Here is a 20,328-nt window from a genome sequence, read left to right as displayed (position 1 = left end):
TACCTGCGGATGGATACAATCGCTACTGATATTGTATCGTTTTCCTAGTTATCATGTGTGAATTAAAACAATTGAAAATTGTCAACTAATTTACTTAGACATGTTTCTACGAAAACACGATTACTTGCGACTACTAAAAATATTTATTTTCATCTATTTAATTACAATTATTTCAATCTCGCGCCAATATTTCAAACTTTACTTTACTAACTATCGGCGATGCGGCTCCTTATATATTCGGCTGATTGTTGTTCTGGATTCTCGTCAACCTTCTAGATATCGTGCGGTATGCTCGTCACTCTTGACTGATGGAGATTTAGCTGAAATCATGAAACATGATTTCGAAAAAATACAAATTTTAGTTTAGAAACTCAGTAGTTATGTATTAAAAAGACATAGCTTTGAAATACATTCTTAGGCAAATTATTTATATTATTTAGTAATATTTTCTTTCAATAAAATGAAACACCTAAAGAATAAAAACTTAAAGCAAGATCAATAAATAATTAAAAAGAAAGATTAAGTAGTAATAAATAAGTAGTTAAGTATTATCTTAAGCTAAAAATACACTAATTATGTGGCAGACTTTATAGGTACGTTTGCGCTTTATGATGAAAAAATTTGGAAAGCTTTTCTCGACAAGGAATCTGAAGCTCAAAGAAAAGAAAAATTTAATAATTTGGATTTATGTATATAATAGTGGTAATTCTTTTACGTTCATATGAAAATGACGCATCTCAAATTCTCCTTTATTGATACCCAGTTAAGGAGATTATTCGACGATGTCAGTTAATTACTATTTTTCGTTAAAAGTTGAACGATGGTAAAAGAGTCTCCGATTTTTCTTTGATACTCTTCGTTCTTTAAAATGTCTAGTCGGCAATGGACAAATTTTGTTATAAATATTTTTTAAGAGGGTGTCCCGTTGACAAAAAAAAAACGCGAACTACCTTATCCATCTTGAAAGGTGCTGGCTGACTTCGACTACTCTCAAAGGTTGAAATTCAGTCTGCAGGAGTCTCGGCTCTATTTGTTTGGTTTAGTAGAGCAAAATCCTTATTGTACTCCATATAGAAATATCTGCGGACAGGAAATAAATCACAGAATATATACAGTTCTGTCACTTTATCTTCTAAATGATTATATAGCATATGGTAAATCAAAAAACACTCGTCTCTGCTTCTTTTGTTGCCTTGTTTTCCTGAATAAGTATAAAATATGGCATTATTAGTAGATAGAAAATAATGAATGTATGAATCGATTATTTTCGATATTAGGATGCATCATTGCGTGGTAACATATTACATACATATAGATTTTTGCCATAGTTGATATAAATTGCTTCAATATTTTTTGCTTTCTGTCCTAGCATCCGTTTTTCTTTTATAAAAAGCACCCGGTTTTTTTAAGTAAAGCTTCCGCTTCATTTCCGGTTTTTATATCTTTCTGAAAATGTCTGTCCTATTAATAGCTTTTAAACGCTCACATTGCATATTTTTTAATATAATTTTTCCTTTCACACTTTTATCCATTTAATGAAAGGGTTTTTTTCCAATTAGAGGCAGTACGTCATTGAAAAATGTTTCAGGTTTAAAAATGGTTGACTCTATACAAAAAATGATAGAAACCATCCTTATAAAACACGATCTAATCTACAACTTTGTCCTTTACAAATTTTACCATTTGACCAATAGAAACTGAGATGGAAAAATTTTAGGTCTAAATTTCTCAAAAATGGCTGACCCTTTTTAAATAGTGTATTATTTTGAAAAGTAATGATTTTTTAAAAACATTTCTTACTGGTAAGTTGTGTGGGGTGGGTGGGGAGGTATGGGTAGAGTTAACGAAAAACAGTTTTTTGCAAAAAATAATTGCCTTAAAAAAATGCCTTTTAAGAAAATTATAGGTGATATAAAAATCTATAGTTTTTGCATCTATACTTTTCTCACATAACCTGAAGGTTTTTAAGTAAAACTTTTTAAGCATTTCTGGTAAGTATGTTTTTTTGTCTTGTTTAGACTATAATTACTGCTACAAGACTTAAAGAAAATATGTGCTTAATAACAAACTCCACTGTCTCATTTGTCAATGCATGTCATTTATTACAGTGTTACCCTTTGCGACCAACCAGGGCAAAACTATCTATTTTTAATGTTGTGTTGTCTGAACTCTTCTATCTGCTATACTACATGCTATACTATCTACGTCTTCATCTCTGAATGGAAATTAATAATATTAAGCGAGAAAGATACAAGTTTGGATCGTTGCAGGTGGACAATTCAACTTTTACAAAATTATATTTCAGAGAACTTTATTTATTTAAGTAAAATATTTTAACCTTTTACACTTACAATCGCTTTCAAATACATTATTTTGCAATCGAAGTTTTTTCAAAATACCACGCATTCGTCCACGGCGGTAACCTCACTTTGTTTCATAACTAGCACGTTGTAAAATACTATACGTTCCCGATAAGGTTTAAACAGCAGCTAAGAAATTATGTGCAGCCAATATATTATCAAAATCGTCTTAACCTAAAAATGGACTATCAATGTTTTTTTCTCTGACGCTTGGACATTTATCGTTTTTTCTGAGTATACCGTATTTAAAATGAGGGATACTCGTGTTTTAATAAAAGATCATAAAATAATGGATGTCAAGGTAAATTTTGCACTGTTAACTTTAATTTTGACATTTTTCTCTGATAACTAATACTGACCAGTTTTTTTTGTAATATTACTTTCATAGAGCTTGATAAACTTAAAATATAGCAACGAAACATCGCTGAGCATAAACCGCAATTTAGGAATTACCTAGGTGTTTAAAAATAATGATATAGTGTAAGATACTAAGTGAAGCTGCATATATTTAGAAAAAAAATCATAAAAGACATTTTGTCCTTAGTTTTAGTTAGTATTAACAATGTCGAAAGCACTTTGACAAAACTTTAATTGAAATTGGTTGCTTTACATACAGCATTCACGGGTTTAGGAAAAATATTATTATCCATAACTTAAGCTAGCAGAGTGCTATCAGTACCTCATTTTAGACTATGAAATAACTGCCTATTATTTTTCTAAGATTATAAAAAGTCATGGAAAACTTCAGATTAGGGAAAGATGGTCGAAGGATGGAAGGATGGAAGGTCACTGGACAGAAATAAAAAAATTAAAACAAGTTTAGTATAAGTAAAAAAATAGTTAGAAATCTAGTACCTAGTATTTACTATATACAAACTACAAATATTAAGGTCCTAAGCGTTCAATATCATCCTAACTTAAATTAAACGAACCTATAACTATCCGAAACATAACTTTTTATATAAAGCCTTATATCAGTACATATTTAAAATAAGTTGATTTAGAAGAGCTATAAAAATAAATGTTCTGGATAAACTACTGCAACCTTATACATAGTATTAATTTCGATGAATTAATTTATAAAATGAGGTAGGGAATGATATGTATTTCCAGTCTTCGGGAATAACGCTAAACTTCAAGGCTTAATCGTGAAGCATGAATGTTAGAATAACCAAGCTGTTAGATAAAGTTAATGTTACATAAAAACATATTATAGATTTTAATATATTGGGTGTTTGGAAGGTGAGTAGCCAAACGGAAATGGTGAATAGGTGAGGTTACTGGCTATTTGAAACGCATAGTCTTTTTTGTTTTTCCTCAAATTTAAGAAGTAATATATTTTTTCCTTTTTTTATTAGACTTTCCCCGTTTTTTAACTTTCATTCTTCTTTTTTTCCAACCTTCATTTTTGGCAAATATAGAGCACAATTAATTTTATTTTAAAGAATAATTTTATCTCATTTAGATTTAGGTAATAACTGAGAAAAATATTTAAAGCCAAACTAATAGTGGAGTAACAAACTTCCTCAAATCAATAGAAAACAAATGTTACGTCAACTTTACAATGAAAAATATAATAATAAAAAAGTGTGGTTTTAAATTGTGTTAAAAAACTTCTCTAGTTAATAGTTTTTCTAACGGTATGCCACATGTAACAAAAATTATTAGGTAACTTAGTTTCTCGGGTGTAAAATTTTAATACAGAACCTTAACACCTCAAGATATTTTTTCCTCTGTTGCATGTTCTTCTCCTCTATAATTTTTTTAAATAGTTAAACCTATTAAAAAAATATATTTGGTATTCTTTTCGATACATACACAAACTTGTAAATGTAAAATCAATAAAACCATAATTTTCTGATAATGTTATTGTATCATTAAGGACAATGTAATATTTTCATGGCTTTTAGCAACGTTATAATAATAAACATAATAACAAAAGCGTGTTATTTTAAATCTGTTTATTAACGCTTTTTAGCAGTAGTTAAATACTAAAATTTTGCATCTCTATTGCGCTGTTACAAAATGCAACACTGTTTTAATTTAAGAGGATAATTGGAATAAAATGCATTTTGTAAAACGGTATAATGAGACTAATTTCGTTAATTTTATTTGGATATAATTGGTGGTACAAAATTTTATGAAAATACGCTTATTTGCCATTTTGTTATACCGTGTAAGGTGTCGCAAAGAAGTTTGTATATTACTAAAAGGCTCTTTAATTGAACTTTTTGGTATCATAACGATATTTTTTAATACGCTCAATATATTTTTACTTATTTTAACAGAAAATTTCATTTTTCAATCAATATCTCACTTGTTGATGTGTTAAAACCCATTAAAATGCTAAGACTTTTGACAAGTATTGAAAATAATCGAAGAAAACGACTACTTATTGAATCATTAAAATATTTATTGGCATTATTTTAAAACAGATCTTAAAATAAATTTTACATTTTCAGTTTTTTCATTATATCTTTCCTTACATGTCATCTTTTAGCTACTAAGAATTAAGTTAACATACATAATGGGAGTTTTTTGCTTTATTTTATCTGGGGAAAACTTGCCTGAATTTTATCGCAATATAAAAAAAACTGCATATACTGTCTTAGGATTCTAACTAAAATTAGAAAATAATTACCATTTCCGGTTGAGTGGTCTAGATTAATCTTGACTAATATTGCCAACTCATAAAAATTAGGAAAAGATATAAAAGCGATCCACTTGCTTGAGACATACTAATATCGAAATGTTAAATCTGTAAATGGAGCAGTACTAGTAATACTAACTAGCACTTGTTTACTTCACTTTCTATATGAGTTTTGCGTCAATTCTAGTTTTTCTTATTCTCAGATTTTCTCTTGTTTTATGTTCTCAGATGGCTGGAGGTTGTAGTTGTGACCGCACGCACGATTTCGTCTTTCGAATTTTTGGATATTTTAACCCTTATATGGTATAAAAGTCATCCAATCACATTTGAAATTTCTTTTAGGGTTTTTAGTTTATATTTTTTTGTCTGGCCTTGCTTTAATTTTGGATTAATCCTGGACTCTAACTTACCCTTTGGATAAACCATTTGTCTTAAAATCCTGAGATACCTGACTTGACTGGTGACCTTGTAGACTTTTGCTTTATGTATAGTGTACTTTAACTGAGTTAGTGGTTGGTACTACCTGTAAAGCACATATGATCATACTTCGCTACTAAGTGGGCGAAATAAAACTAAAATTAAAAATTTAATAACTAGGTTGTTCTTTTTTTAATAAATAAAATATAATATTATATTTGTATTGTATGGTATTGTGTTGTAAAAATTATGTTATAAACCAAATATTTTGGATAATTTTTATTTTCTTTAAAAAAATCACAATCCCTAACTTTTTAGTTAAATATCTCGAACTAAATAAATTTATTATTCAACTATCATCAGTGATAAAATTTTCCATAAGATATTTAAGAGATAGCTACTAGAATTTAATATCACTTGAAATCGATCGAAAATAGCTTATTTGAATTTAACGTAATTCCAATGCATCTTTTTTTATATAATTAAATTCTCGGATGTAGGTAGCAATAGCAGGTAATAATAATTCAAATGTTTTAATGATATCATTAAAATCCTAGTGTTTATTTATGTAAATTTGGACGTCTTATTGACAACTACTATTTCATCAGGACCATCCCATTAAAACAAACCAGGCCCGTAATTATTTAAATAAAATTTTTGAAAACAGGTGGAGGGTTCAAAGTGGTCCTATCAACTGGTTGTTGGTGGTCCAAAAACCTAAAGTTTTGTTTTTAATGTCATTTATTGTACTACAAAGCTCTGATAATACTAAGCGTAAAAAAGAAACTGGATACATTTTCAATAGGTAATATAAAAGATTATAGGAAGGAGTTACAGTTTAGAAGTTAACGGTGTATAAATTTAAAAATGTATTTTTGTGAGACCTTATAATTTAATTCACATTTTAATAGTAATAAATATGAAGAAATTAGAAAACTATTTTTGCTAAAGGTGCATTCATAATCAATCCGGCAGCCAACAGCCGTTCACAATAGATTTATAAATTTAAGGTCTGAATATATAGCACATGCGCTGTAGTTATTTTTTCAGTGCTTCACCAATTTTAATTTTCATTATTATTTTTTAATATATTTGTCGGGTTGCGTGTGCTTGTATTTTTATTGTATTTACATGTAATAAAAAAATTTAATTACCTTATCAGCAGGGAGAATTTAATGTGGAGTTTTTGCTCTAATATGTTTTAAATTATAGGCCTCTTTATAATAAAGCAGCTCCCTTATACTAAAAGAAAGACTGTGGAGATCAAGAAAGTATGCAATATAGACAGAATCGAGAAATCAAAATTAACTACCAGAAAAAAGCCAAAAACTCGAAGTTTCTTCAAAAGAGTCAATTGAGCAGGTTGATAATGTCCTGCTTAATATTTTAATTGATATAAAAAATATTAGAGGAAATACAGATATCCACTATGATAATATGATTATTTTGATCCAAATACTGGTGTCTTAATGGAGGAACCATAAATACATGTTATAAATTTAAAAGATCTCTCAGGGAAATGAACTACTTTATTATATTGATTACGAGTATACTAAATATCCTCGATAACTTTTTTGTTTTCTACATTTTTGGATTTCATCTTAAGTCATCATCTATTCATCGTTATAAGTATGTTGAGTTTTATTACGTTTTTAAGTTATTTTTGCCTAAAAAACTAATATAATCATGTACCTATATTTATAAATAGGATTAAAAAGATGTGCCAAAGCCACCTATTTGGCACATTCACTGCATCTATAAATGTAATTCTTCTTTTAACAGCAAAAGTGCCAAGGTAATATGCACCAAATATAATGCATTTAAACGTTTATCCGTATTTTGTTGTTGTCAAACCTATTACACTATTCATTAAACAAAACAACAGGATAATTCACAAAATTACATCAAAACAAACATAAAATAATAGAAAGGTAATTATTACGCGTGTCATAACTCGGCACGATATAAAATTCTTGCAGCTTGCAAACAATTTTGTCCACTTCAGCACACATGCTAAAGTTGAATTTTATTGTGAATGGTCCTATTACTTATAACCTACTTAGCATGCATGTCCAAGTGTCACTCCATCCACGAATTGATTGTAAATGCACCTTAACAGTTATAACTCACTATATTTATGGCGTAGAAATATGGGTAAAATATTAAAATAAAACAATAGGAAAAATAAATTTACTAATACTATTTATTTTCCTGAAAAGCAATTTTAATTTTAACCATAGAAAAAAAAATCCTTCACACGCTATCCTTGTTAAACAAACCATTTAACCCCAAATCGCTCTAATTTGGTAAATTTAATATAAAGTAATTTGCGTAGAAACATAATCAGAAACCAATTCGATTAAGGTTGTCCCCAATTATAATAATAAATTATATTACCTAACCACGACAATGGCCCCGCATAAACATATTTATAGAATCAAAAAAGGTTCCGAACACAAGCAATAAAGTACATAACCCTCAATTTAAAAGAAAAACAAAGCCAACAAGAAAGAAAAGAAGTATGAAAATAAAAATTATATTTTAAAAGTCGTTGAAAAAACATTTTCAGCGTCAGTATGACCGGAACCGAAGTTTTTTCATTGTTGAGAAAGCAAACATTGGGCTTTCACCGTACGTATAAAATACGTACTTTTATTGACCTCCAGGACAGTTTAATAAAGTTTTTTTGAAATTAAACGTGTTATTATTTTACTTGAAAATTCAACCGAGGGCTTTAGTTAAAAAGTTTTTATTTAATAAATTGTAATAACATTTGCTAAATTAACTTCTCGTTTAGAAGTTTTTTTTTTAAATATATATTTAATGAATATATGATTTTACAATAATACATTATTTGATTTATCATATATTCTTGCTGATCGTCTCTTAGATGTGATAAATACATCTCTTAATACTGGCATCTTTCTTGAATCATGAAAATTGTTAATAGTGATTCCTGTTCCCAAGGTGGCAAATACAAAAAGTTACAATGAGTTTCGACCAACAAACACAGTACGCATTTATGAAAAGCTGCTGAAATTGTATGTAAAGGAGCAGCTTCTCGATTTTTGCACTAGGAATTTAGTGATTATACCAAATCAGTCGGGTTTTAGTAAGTCTCACTTATGTGAGTCAGTTATTGTAAGTCAGGCATTATTTGAGTGATGATTTCCTCAGGGGTGTTGATGCTGGTGAAATGGTTTTGGAGGTATTCTGAGATTTCAAAAGAGCTCTAAAAACTATAGATAGGATAATGTAGATTACCAAATTGAAACAGCTAAACATTAGAGGATATTTTAGACTGGTTAAAATTTCATTTGTGTAATAGAGCCCGACGAGTAAAATATAAAAATAGGTCCGTTACTGTTTATTCTTTGTATTAACAATACAATATATTACGGAAATTTTTACAAATACATATTGCAATTTATAGATACAACTTAAAAATAATAATATAATTCATAGTACTAACTGTAGATACAATCATAAATGTGATTCCTATTTTTCATTTTATCTTGATTAGAAATGAATTTATTGAAATGAAACGAAAAATTTTACTAGACCACAAATTAGGCCTGTGTTAGAAATTTTTCATTACCTATATTGATACAAAGACAAAAAAAATTCCCTTTGTAATAAAATAAAAATTTTATTCTACTATAAGGATCAGAAGAGCGGAGAAGGCACAAGAAGTAACTAGAAGGAAATTGAAAACTTAAACAAAATTGACAAGTGAATTCACTTTCAGGGGTTTATTATTTTGACAACTAATGGTACAACAATATGGTACATCCAATAACAAAATGTAAAATAAGTATATTTGCAGATGACACTATGTTGCTTATAGTAGGAAGGAATTTATATAAGATGCAGGCAGACATCAGCCTTCGGTGACCTTCGGAATTTATTCGAATGGTTCTGTATAAATAAATAAAAATTCTTAATTTTGCGTGTTTGCAAAAAATTACAAACTTGTCAAGCAGGCACAAATAATGTGCAGAAATAAATTTCTACGCCCATGCAGACAATATTATAAGAAAAGTTTCCAAAAAAAGGCTTTCTGTCACAAATGTGTAGAAATTTCTCTATGCAAACTAAATTACAGCTTAACAACGCCCTTGCACTTCCTCATTGACAATTCTGTTCCACGCTGCTATTTGGTATACCTCAATGTAAAATAGACAAACTAAAAATAATTTAAAATAGAGCTATAAAATTAGTTGTGAAATGTGGTCGTTATTCTTCTATTGCGTCCATCTTAAATGTTCTAAATGTGTTATATGCAAAATAGAGAATTATGCCTGGTGTGTAAAATAAAAAACCGTGTACTACCTGAATAAATCATTAATTAGGAATAATTGCAGATGTATATGAACACAATACTGGAATTTTATTTTAATGTTATAATTTAATCCGGTTTAAGCAGCTCTTGAAAGAATTTGTTTTAAATAAATGTTAAAATATGGTGTTAGTTATTTTATTCTTACCTTTGTTAGTATTTTTGTAATATTTTTTCCTTATCATTTTACGTTAATTTTAAGTTTAAAATTTTTACATATTTAAGTGTTTTATATTTTGATTTTCTTACATTGTGCTTTTATTTTTAGACGTTTTAGTATAGTTTTAACTTTTATATTCATTTTATCTTTACATTTGTTAACCTTATAACATAAAACTTTCAATATTTATTATCTCGAAATGGGTTAGGTTTTGATAAAATCGCTAGTACAAGGTAATTTTACTATCGAGGAGAAACAATTTTTATGTAGAAATTACTCTTTCAACCCAGAACCTCCCTCTCGAAAATTTTAAATGGCCATAGGGGTTGAGTGATATTTTATTTGAAAGATCTTTTTTTCTCTACATTTTGGTACTGTTTGGTGTTTATTTTTAAAATTTTTGTGCTCCGTTGCCAATTTAGGGTTATTTAAACAATGTAAGTTTCTTATTTTTAAACATAATTCCTGTAAGTCTTTTAATTATATTAAAGTTAAAATTCTTTAACAAAATTATGTTCTCCAAACAAAAATAAAGTCAGATTCTTCCCGAACATTTTAAAATACTACTTCTGGCAGTACCCTACATGCCCCTGTAATTCTTCTTTTTAAATTATCGATATAAGAGTTTTGTAAAAAACCCTTTGTATATGCCTTCATGTATAAAAATCTAACGGCGTTAAGTCTGGTGACCTAGCAGACCATTCTATCGGTCCTCTTTTACGAATTCATTAATTAGGGAATAAACAAAATTAAAACCATTTTCGTAAAAAATGGATGAACTTATCTACAAAAGACTATTATGGAAAAAAAATAAACTATACAATGACTTACTTCAACAACCGAATAATATAGATAATAAAAATTAATATAACGCATATAAAAATAAATTAAAAATCCAAATAAAAAATAGTAAGAAACAATATTTTCAAATGCAAATAAACCAAAATTCTTCGTAAATATCAAAACTTTGGGACTGCATGAATAAAATTTCTAATAAAACTAAATCAGAGACTGAAATACGCCAAATAAAAACAACAAATGGTAATGTATACACTGAGAAACAGACTATTTCAAATGAATGCAATAACTTCTATAGCGACCTAGGTGAGAATCTTGCTAAAAAGAATAAAAACTTGCCAAATTATAAGAACGACATTCAATATCTAGAAAATTCTATGGTTTTAAGGCACGTGTCAACCTTTGAAGTCAATAGAACTATAATGAACCTTGAGATGAGAAAAAAATCTTCTGGATGGAACAATGTAAGAAGTGAATGTCTAAAACAAATATCAACAGAAATTTCACCGATTTTGACGTGGATAATAAATAAGTCGTTTGATACAGGGTGCTTTCCGGACTGTCTTAAAATCGAAACTATTAAACCTTTATATAAAAATAGCGATAAAACATAAATATCAAATTACAGACCTGTCTCACTTTTGTCAGCATTTTCAAAAGTTTTTAAAGGATTAATAAAAAAAAACAATTGCAAATTTCGTAACTAAATGTAATGTATTATCAGACTTGCAATTTGGTTTCAGGGAGGGAAGATCTACGCAGGATGCAATTAAACTTTTAACATCACAAATATCTGAATTACTAGATATTTATACTTATGCCTGTTCGTGGATCTTTCTAAGGCATTTGATACTGTCTGTCATGAGATACTCTTAAAAAAACTATACAGCTGTGGCAAAGTTTTCGATTTGCTTAAAAGCTACCTTACAAATAGAACGCAGCGTGTTGACTTCAATAAAACCATAAGCAGTGAAAGAGATGTTAGGTATGGAGTATTCCAGGGAACTGTGTTGGGTCCTTTACTTTTTACGGTTTATGTAAACGACATTCTTAAGCTTAAACTAAATGGAACGCTGGATAGTTTTGCAGATGACACCGTTTTACTCTGTAGATCAAAGTCTTGGCAAATTATAATAACCTAAATTAAAAAAGACTTTGTGGAATTAAAAAACTGGTTTCAACACAATAAAGTAACTTTAAATATACAAAAGACTAACTACATGTCTTTTGCAACTTACAGAAGTTTCTTTCAAAGGCTTGGCAACATTAAAATTTGGGATTGTGAAATACCAGAAGCAACAGCTTTTAAATATCTCGGTATTAAAATTGGCAATTTGTTGAAATGGGACCGTCATGTCGATGAAATGGTTCAGAAGTTAAGGGGACTTTTTTCAAAATGTATGTACCTTCGAGACTTTTTGACTACCGAACATCTAAAAATTGTATATATGTCTGCGCTCTAGTTAAGTTTTTTTTAATAAACAACGATCCTATAACATCATTTCCCATAATACTGGCCAAAATATTATTGTTTGTGGCCACTGTGTACCACCCTCCCTAAAAATGTGGGGATTGTCGTTACTGCACTAACAATAATTCTGTTTATTCTTTTTTTTTATTCTGTTTATTGACTGGCCGTTCAGGAAAAAGGTACATGTATCACTGAAGCAAACGTTTGTTACCAAAATTTTACGAGTGTTTATTAAGTTATACCTGGATTCGCATGAAGTTCCTGTGAAATTTGCATCTTATACGGATGATATTTTTGTTACTTACTTAATTTTGCTATGTTTAATTCTTTTTCGTACAGTTTCATGTGATATTCCAGTTAGAAGTGTTACTTTACGGAGGGAATTGGTGGGTTCTGCCACGAATGTTTCCAAAATCTCTACATGAGCTCGTTTAAAACACGCCGATTTGCCCTTTTTTTGTTTCCAACTATACCCGTTTTAGTAAATTTTACGCTAAAAGTACAAAATGTATCTGTGACTTACATTAAAATTAGGACTTATGTTAATAAAAACTTCTGCTGTTTTCTTTGCGCAAACATGGCAATTTTTTGCCTAATTGCGTATATTATAGTTACTAACAATAACACCCAAATTATCGCAATAAATTTTAACTCATTTAAATACCTAGTGACATTGGCAAGTAGGAAAGTTCACTAAATAATATTTTAAGTTTTGGATGATGTTATCAAACTGTATTGAGACGAATTTTATTGCAAACGAAAACAAATAAAAATTGTAAATGTTCATCTTTCTTGACCAAAAGAATTATTAAAAATTCGAATTGATAATAATTGAAAGACTTTCAGTGATAAATGCACCTATTATCTAATTTATGGTAAAGTCAAAAAACAGTAAGTTAATAAGTTCGTTAAATGATGTATTGATTTATTAAAATAATTTACTAACCTAAAAGAAACATGTCGCAATAGAAATCTTAGTTTTACCGAAATTAAAACACTTACGGGAAGTAATATCTAATAATAGGTAATTTACTATATTTAAATACCTTGGCTAGGGAGTATTTAAATTTAAGAAATAAGGTGTCAAAATATAAAGAATTAAAAGTTCTTTCAACGGTATCTTCAACTTTTACTTAACACCTATTGCCATTTAAGATTTTTAAGAGGGAGGTTTTGTGGCAGACTCATCGAGAATCGAACCCAGTACCACAAGATAAGAAGTGTGAGTGTGAAACTTATCGACTATATAGAGCTTATACTAAATTAACTTAATCCTATGTTGTTGCGTTCCACTTTTTTATTTTTTTTTTTTTACAAATGTAACCTGAAAATTATGATTTATTTGTGTAGTGTGATGATGCTCTACCTAAAGCGAAATAGGTGTAGCCTATTATTAGATGTTGCGAGACCGTGACTTTTCTTCAACCACTCAATAGATAATAAATAAGTTATAATTTATAATTTTTTATAATTCTTTTACACAACGATAAATTGTATTTAATCATATTAGGATTGTAAGCATTCCATCGCCTTTTGTATTAATTATTTCATTAATCTCTAGCGCAAGCACTAAAAATTAACTCTTTTAACCCTTTTATCCAGAACGGTGGTAATAGCATATCCCCTAAACCCGAGATGAGATTTAAAATGGTTTCTCAAATATAATCTGCGTTTAATCCCCAGTTTATTATTTTTGCCTTCATAAGGAAAGTAATTATTTAACCAGGTAAATAGCAACCGTTTATAAAATTTATAAACTATATTTTAATGTGTTTTTTTTTTATGTTTTAAATAAGTATAGTAATAATTTAGCATACGCAGACATGACAAGGTGCTAAATCTCTTTATTTTGTAGGAATATTTGCCTTCTGTTTACCGCTGACCATAATACCGCCTCCCTATATATGACATCACTTATATTTCTATTGTATAAAATAACCCACTTATGCCGAGTAGAAAAATCAGCACTGGAAGACTCGGTGTCCGGGAATTCTCCTACAAATTGCTTTCGCCGCCAGTTACGCTCATTGAATGGGTTCGAGTAGCACTTGTGTATAGCGTAATGCATTTTAACAAGAGTCTCTTGCCTCTTGAGTTTTGTATTTCACGAAAATAGGTTCTGGACATCTCATATTTTCTGATGGGGTCTTTTAAAGTTGAACAACTTGAATAAAATAAAACATTTTTAATGCAATATATATTACAAATTTAAGCTTTTATAAAAATTTTATTGTAAAAATAAAGCTTTCAATAAACTAAATCATATAGCAAGGAGGTATTGATAGAATTCCCTTTAAATCTTATTTCAAATCCAATTAAGTTATGCTTAGCTGACTACAATTTAAAGAGGGTTATTCAGTAAATACGACGTTTAGTAAACTGAATTGGTATGTAAAATTTTATTTCTTGATAAAAGGACATGTTGGCGTTCATCGGGATACTCCAAAGTTGGACACCAAGAAAAAAGGTGGTGCTTGCCGACACGTATTTTTGCTTTTTAGTTTTTTTCGGATAAGGCAGCTAGAAAACCTAAGTAAAATAAATTACACTCAAAAACATATTTTTGTGAACTGAATATCTAAAACGCAATTTTTTTTGACTTAATAACGTAAAATTCCAAGGTTTTTACAATATTTGTTAAAAAGTGTAAAGTTGTGAACTTTCATTATACGAAAATGCTTAAATCTCTAATGCATATTACCGATCTTAAGAATTATTAAGGCATTTTTGTTTTATCTTTAACTTAATGCTTTACCTGAAAATTTTTGTTGCATATAGAGTGCAGTCACGATGAAAGGAACAAAGTCATTTCATTCACGTACTTTTTTTATTATTTTTTTGACATACCAATTGGTATTATCACTTGCGCGTTTTGAAATATAGTGAAAGCTCTCCTTGCGGACAACTCCTATAAAAAAAACTCCTATAAGAAAAGTTCACTATTTTTATTTTAAAAAGGAAATACCCACCCTAGACAAAATTTTAATGGAGCTTGGCCGAGATGACAGTATTCCGTTGATAAGTAGAAAACTTTTATGGAAAACTTTAAAAAATATGGATTTTGCCTGGGAAAAGCATAACCGCAAAGCACTTTTACTGGAGAGCGACGAAACTGTTTGTTGGAGACGACAATACTTGAGAAGTATCAAGCAGTACCGCAGGGAGCAAAAGAAAGTTTTTTATCTTGATGAGACGTGGATTAACGAAGGTTATATAGTCCAAAAAATGTGGCAAGACAAAAATATAACCAGTGCTCGCCAAGCTTTCATAGAAGGCCTGTCTACGGGTATTAAAGTACCTTCGGGAAAAGGAAAAAGACTTATTATCACACATATTGGAAGCGAAGAGGGATTTTTAAAAGAAGGTCTGCTAACCTTTGAGTCGACTCGCACAGGAGATTACCATGAAGACATGAACTCAGACGTTTTCGAGGACTATTTTGGTGAAATGATAAAATTTCTTCCGGCTAATTCGGTGGTGGTTATGGATAACGCAAGCTATCATTCACGGCGAATAGAGAAGACGCCAACTTCAAGTTGGAGAAAGCAAGAAATTATCGATTGGCTGACTGCAAAAGGTATTGCGTTTGAAGCAAATTTGATAAAAAAAGAACTGCTGGCAATAGCAAACTTACACAAAACTCGTTTCATGAAATACGCCGTGGAAGATATAGCCGAAAAATATAATATAACTGTACTGCGCTTACCGCCATATCATTGCGAACTAAATCCTATAGAACTGATATGGGCGCAGGTAAAAGGATTTGTAGCAAGACAAAACACGACTTTTAAAATGAAAGATGTTAAGCTACTGTTTGATCAAGCCATTACGGAAGCGACACCAGAGAATTGGCGAAAAGCAGTCCAGCATGTAATTAAGCAAGAGGACAAAATGTGGGATCTTGACAACCTCATCGATCAGACAGTCGATCCTTTAATTATAATGTCAAGAGGTGATGTCAGTTCGTCAGATGACGAAGAAGACTACAATCTATTATAATTTAAAATTGTTATACACTGTTCAAAAAGTGCCGGATCCAAAAGTGACATTTTCAACTGTTTTACTCTACATATTATGTTCAATAAATTTGTGAAAAAAATATATTATTCCATTTAAACAAAAAAAACTTTCTAAAATAAAATAGCATTTAAGTACATTAATTATAAGGTAAAAAACAAGTCCCAGTTGCACGCCTTTGGCGAACCGTTTTCAATGTTTATCAGTGGGTAACAATGGGCAAAACTCATAAATTGACCCAAAACCGGGTGGCACTACCTGCAATCAATGAAAAGAAAGAATTTTACATTGAAACTAATACCCAACTAAGGTAGTGGCATAAAATATTGGTGGATCACCAGATACCACTTTTGCATACCTAATGAGGTTTTATTGCTCTACACACTTCTGAAATAGAGTATATAAGCGGATATCTCTTTTAACCGGACAAACTTCCTGAAACCGAATTTTAGCATATCATTTTCAATGTTAAATGCATTCCGATAAGCGGACGCGGACACTAGATTTTTCTGTATGTGATCAAAAAATCTCCCATAAGCGGACGCGAAACTCTAATACCCGGACGATTTTTAGTTCCGCTTATTGCAATGCACATATCTACATATATAAAATTCGGTAATTCCCCGATTTATATTATCCGATTCCCCATTTTCGTATTTCGTTAGCTAGCCAGTATGTAATCTTGTGGTTTATCTTAAGTTTAGGCAAATTCGTAGTTGATAGAGATATTTTATTATTGTAACTGTAAAATGGCACCAAAAAAAAGGATGCTCTCGTTAAAGAAAAGATAGAAGTTGTTAACGTATTAGACAGAGAAAGTGTTTCAGTTCATTTGGCAAAGAGGTTTAATATTGGGAAAACGCAAGCAGCTGAAATTGCCAAAAATAAGGAAGATATCAGGAGTAAATGGCAATCAGGAACTAATATAAATCAAAAGAAGGCTTTTTAAAAAACGAAGGTTTTGCTAGAGACAAACATGTTTGGAGTGGTTTGTGAAAGCTAGAAGTCAGAACATTCCAATCTCAGGGCCGTTAGTGAAAATGAAGAAATCATCTACAGAAATCGCCATTACTTTGGGCTATAATAATTTCAGTGCGTCCGACGGGTGGCTACAAAAGTGGCGCAAGAGACAGTGTGAGTTTCAAATGCATATCTGGCGAAGCTGCTGCAGTAAATCAAGTTGATGTGTCATAATTTTTGGAGAAACTTCCGTCCATGTTGCTTGGCTACAAACCAGAGGACGTGTACAACGTAGATGAAAGTGAACTTTTTTTTCGCACATTGCCCGACAAAACTCTGTCCCTTAAAGGAGAAACATGTGTGGGTGGAAAGTTGTCTAAAAATAGACTAACCATTTTATTCTGTGCAAATATGGCCGGTGAAAAATGCGATTTGATTGTGATCGGGAAAGTTCTCGTCCCCGTGCTTTAAAGAACGTTGCTATTAAGGATCTACCAGCGACTTGGAAATCAAACAAAAAGGCATGGATAACCCGAGAAATCATGTCTGAATGGTTACTGGAATTCGACCGGAAAATGGGAATCTAAAAAGGCAAGTTCTTTTATTTTTAGACAATGCATGCTCCCTTTCTCGTGATCTGAAAATAAAAAATGTGAAAATTATATTTTTTACCGCCAACCACAACTTCAGTTTGTCAGCCCTTGGATCAAGGTATTATACAGAACTTTAAATTTTATTATCGGCATTTGATTTTAAAATACACTTTAACAAAAATTGACGATGTCCAAAGCTTATCTCAGCTTACACAAAGTCTATTAATGTGTTAGCTTTGTATTTTATAAAAACAACATGGGATAAAGTAAACTCCTCTACAATTAAGAACTGTTTTGGCAAAGATGAAATGAAATGAAAATTTCAACATTTAAAAAATTTAGAAAGTTATTACGAAAATTGTCTCCTTCAGCAAAAGATGGTGAAATTTCGTCAGACAAACATTTTTAACTTTTTTCAAAAAGCTAAAGAATAATGTTTTTTTTTAATTTTCGTACCATGTATTGAAGCATTTATGTTTTTGTATGCGTATAAATACATATAAACATGTATATAGCATAAATACTTTAAAAATGTGGTAAGTTTCTGTTTCATTTTCCTCATGATTATGTATTACCTCATTTTCTCATGATTATATACCCCGTTATTTATACTCTATACTTCCATATTTTCTTTTAAACGGACACCTCCCATAAGCGGACAAAGGTTACGGAACCGTAAGTGTCCGCGTATGGGAGCTTTCACTGTAAAAAAAATTCTTTACCAGCATTCATTTTTTTTCATTGAACACCCTGTATATTATGACGTTTTACAATTCTATAACATATTCTGAGTACTTTTTGTATAGCAAACCATAATGCCTAAAGTCATCTATGACTAAAGCTAACGATGGTTTGTGAAATATTACATAACAGGCTAACAAAACATAAAATTAAAACCTTAAAACTCAATTCTAGATTTGTTGCAACAAAGTTTGATTTGTTGTCTATTTAATAAGGTGATAAGTTTAAATACTGTCTTGTCAGTTTATCGCAGCCTACTGCGGCAAATTTAGTTTTTTCCACAAATTCGGGTTTTTGCATAAAATAGATATTACTTGTACATCGTTAAAAGGGTAATTTCTTATTTTATTATTCTTATTTTTATTAAATTCTAATTTAACCATCTTCGTATCCCTTATAGATTCTGAATACCTCATGTTGAGTGTCAAACACTCTGTATATTATCGCTAAATTATAAAACAATCGCTAAATTTTATTATATATATAACAAAATTTTTTCTAGGATTATTTTTGTATAATCAAAAAATCTTTAATATATTCTCAAGACTAGATATTCTTATTTTTAAGGTACAGTATTATACCAAAATAAATAATAGGAATATAATAAAAACAAATTTTCTTTCGGATTTTCAAATTATCAAAAAGGAGTACGCAATAATTATTATTCTATCTACTTTTATAGAAAAGGTATATATATATAATATCATATTCTTGATGGATCAAATACGCTTAGGGATTTTTGCTGTAGTCTTAAAAGTTTTATTATACAGGGTGTTTCAGAACTATTAAATCAAACTTCTAGGGGTTGTTCAGTGCATCATTAGAAAATATTTGAGTATAGGGACCCATTTCCGAAAAAGTGTCACTACGATCCTAAGATGCCTTAAAGCTTAGAAAGATGATGAATTGCCTAAATAGGATGAAATGCATTTAAGTTTTTCCCTTTTGTACATAATATCATCACAACAATTGTTTAAAATGTCAAAAAATTTATAAAATGTTTAAAAATTTATAGCTGATGATTTTCAACGCCAGCAACGTTGTCTGCCAACGTATGGATAGGCATTGTTGATGATTTTCTGTATAAGTACGCTAGAATTTAGCTCAGCGAGAACCGTTGGATTGCCAGAGTTGGAACAGTTTCTTAGCCTTGTAGGTCACCGCGATTTAATGTCGCTTGATTTTTTCCTACAGGGCAATGTAAAGTGGAACGACGAATTATAGTAACATTTGAGATCATTCAAAACGAGTATCAAATGTTTAGTCAAGTCCTCCAAAATTACGTTCGACGTTTAAATCCGTGTATACAGGTTGGAGGAAGACATTTTGAATAATTATTGTGATAATATCATGCACAAAAAGCAAGACTTAAATGCATTGCATCCCATTTAGGCAATTTATTGTGCTTCTAACTTTTAACACGTCTTAAGACCGTAGTGACACTTTTCCGGACATAGGTCCTCCTATACTCAAATCTTTTCTACTGTTGCACTGAATAACCCCTAGAAGTTTGATCCCATTGTTCTGAAATATCCTGTATAATATAAATATGTGCCAAAATAATAACTTAATATCTTTAAAATTTAAAGCAAAAAAAGGAGGGTTTCAGAAATTGCACTAAAATAATAAAACAATAAAGCTCCATTGCTTTAAAGCCTGTGGCAAACTTCCTACACTTCCACGTCTTTATATTTTGTAAAAGTGAATAAATATAGTTATTGAATAATAATGCACTTAACGGTAGTTTAATGTTTATGAATAAACCAAATTACTAAAGAAAATTTCAATTTTATTTTCTTGTGGTACTATTTGCATTTGTTTT

At 30.0% G+C, this 20,328-nt stretch overlaps 2 protein-coding genes across 2 annotated transcripts in view; one reads left to right on the top strand and one right to left on the bottom strand.

The window, feature by feature from the left end:
• The window catches only part of LOC126742861 (lachesin-like), a 260,367-nt gene that overhangs the window by 161,728 nt on the left and 78,311 nt on the right, over window positions 1-20,328 (top strand). The window lies entirely within an intron of this gene.
• The window catches only part of LOC126742862 (uncharacterized), a 32,173-nt gene continuing 12,063 nt past the window's right edge, over window positions 219-20,328 (bottom strand). Inside the window, exon 4 of the mRNA XM_050449680.1 lies at window positions 219-320. Coding sequence (XP_050305637.1) covers window positions 317-320 — 4 coding nt within the window. The 3' untranslated portion in view covers window positions 219-316. The remainder of the gene's footprint in view (window positions 321-20,328) is intronic.

The sequence above is a fragment of the Anthonomus grandis genome, chromosome 12, assembly GCF_022605725.1.
Source record: "Anthonomus grandis grandis chromosome 12, icAntGran1.3, whole genome shotgun sequence".
NCBI classification, from domain to species: Eukaryota; Metazoa; Arthropoda; class Insecta; order Coleoptera; family Curculionidae; genus Anthonomus; species Anthonomus grandis.
This window is presented reverse-complemented; position numbering and strand designations above follow the sequence as displayed.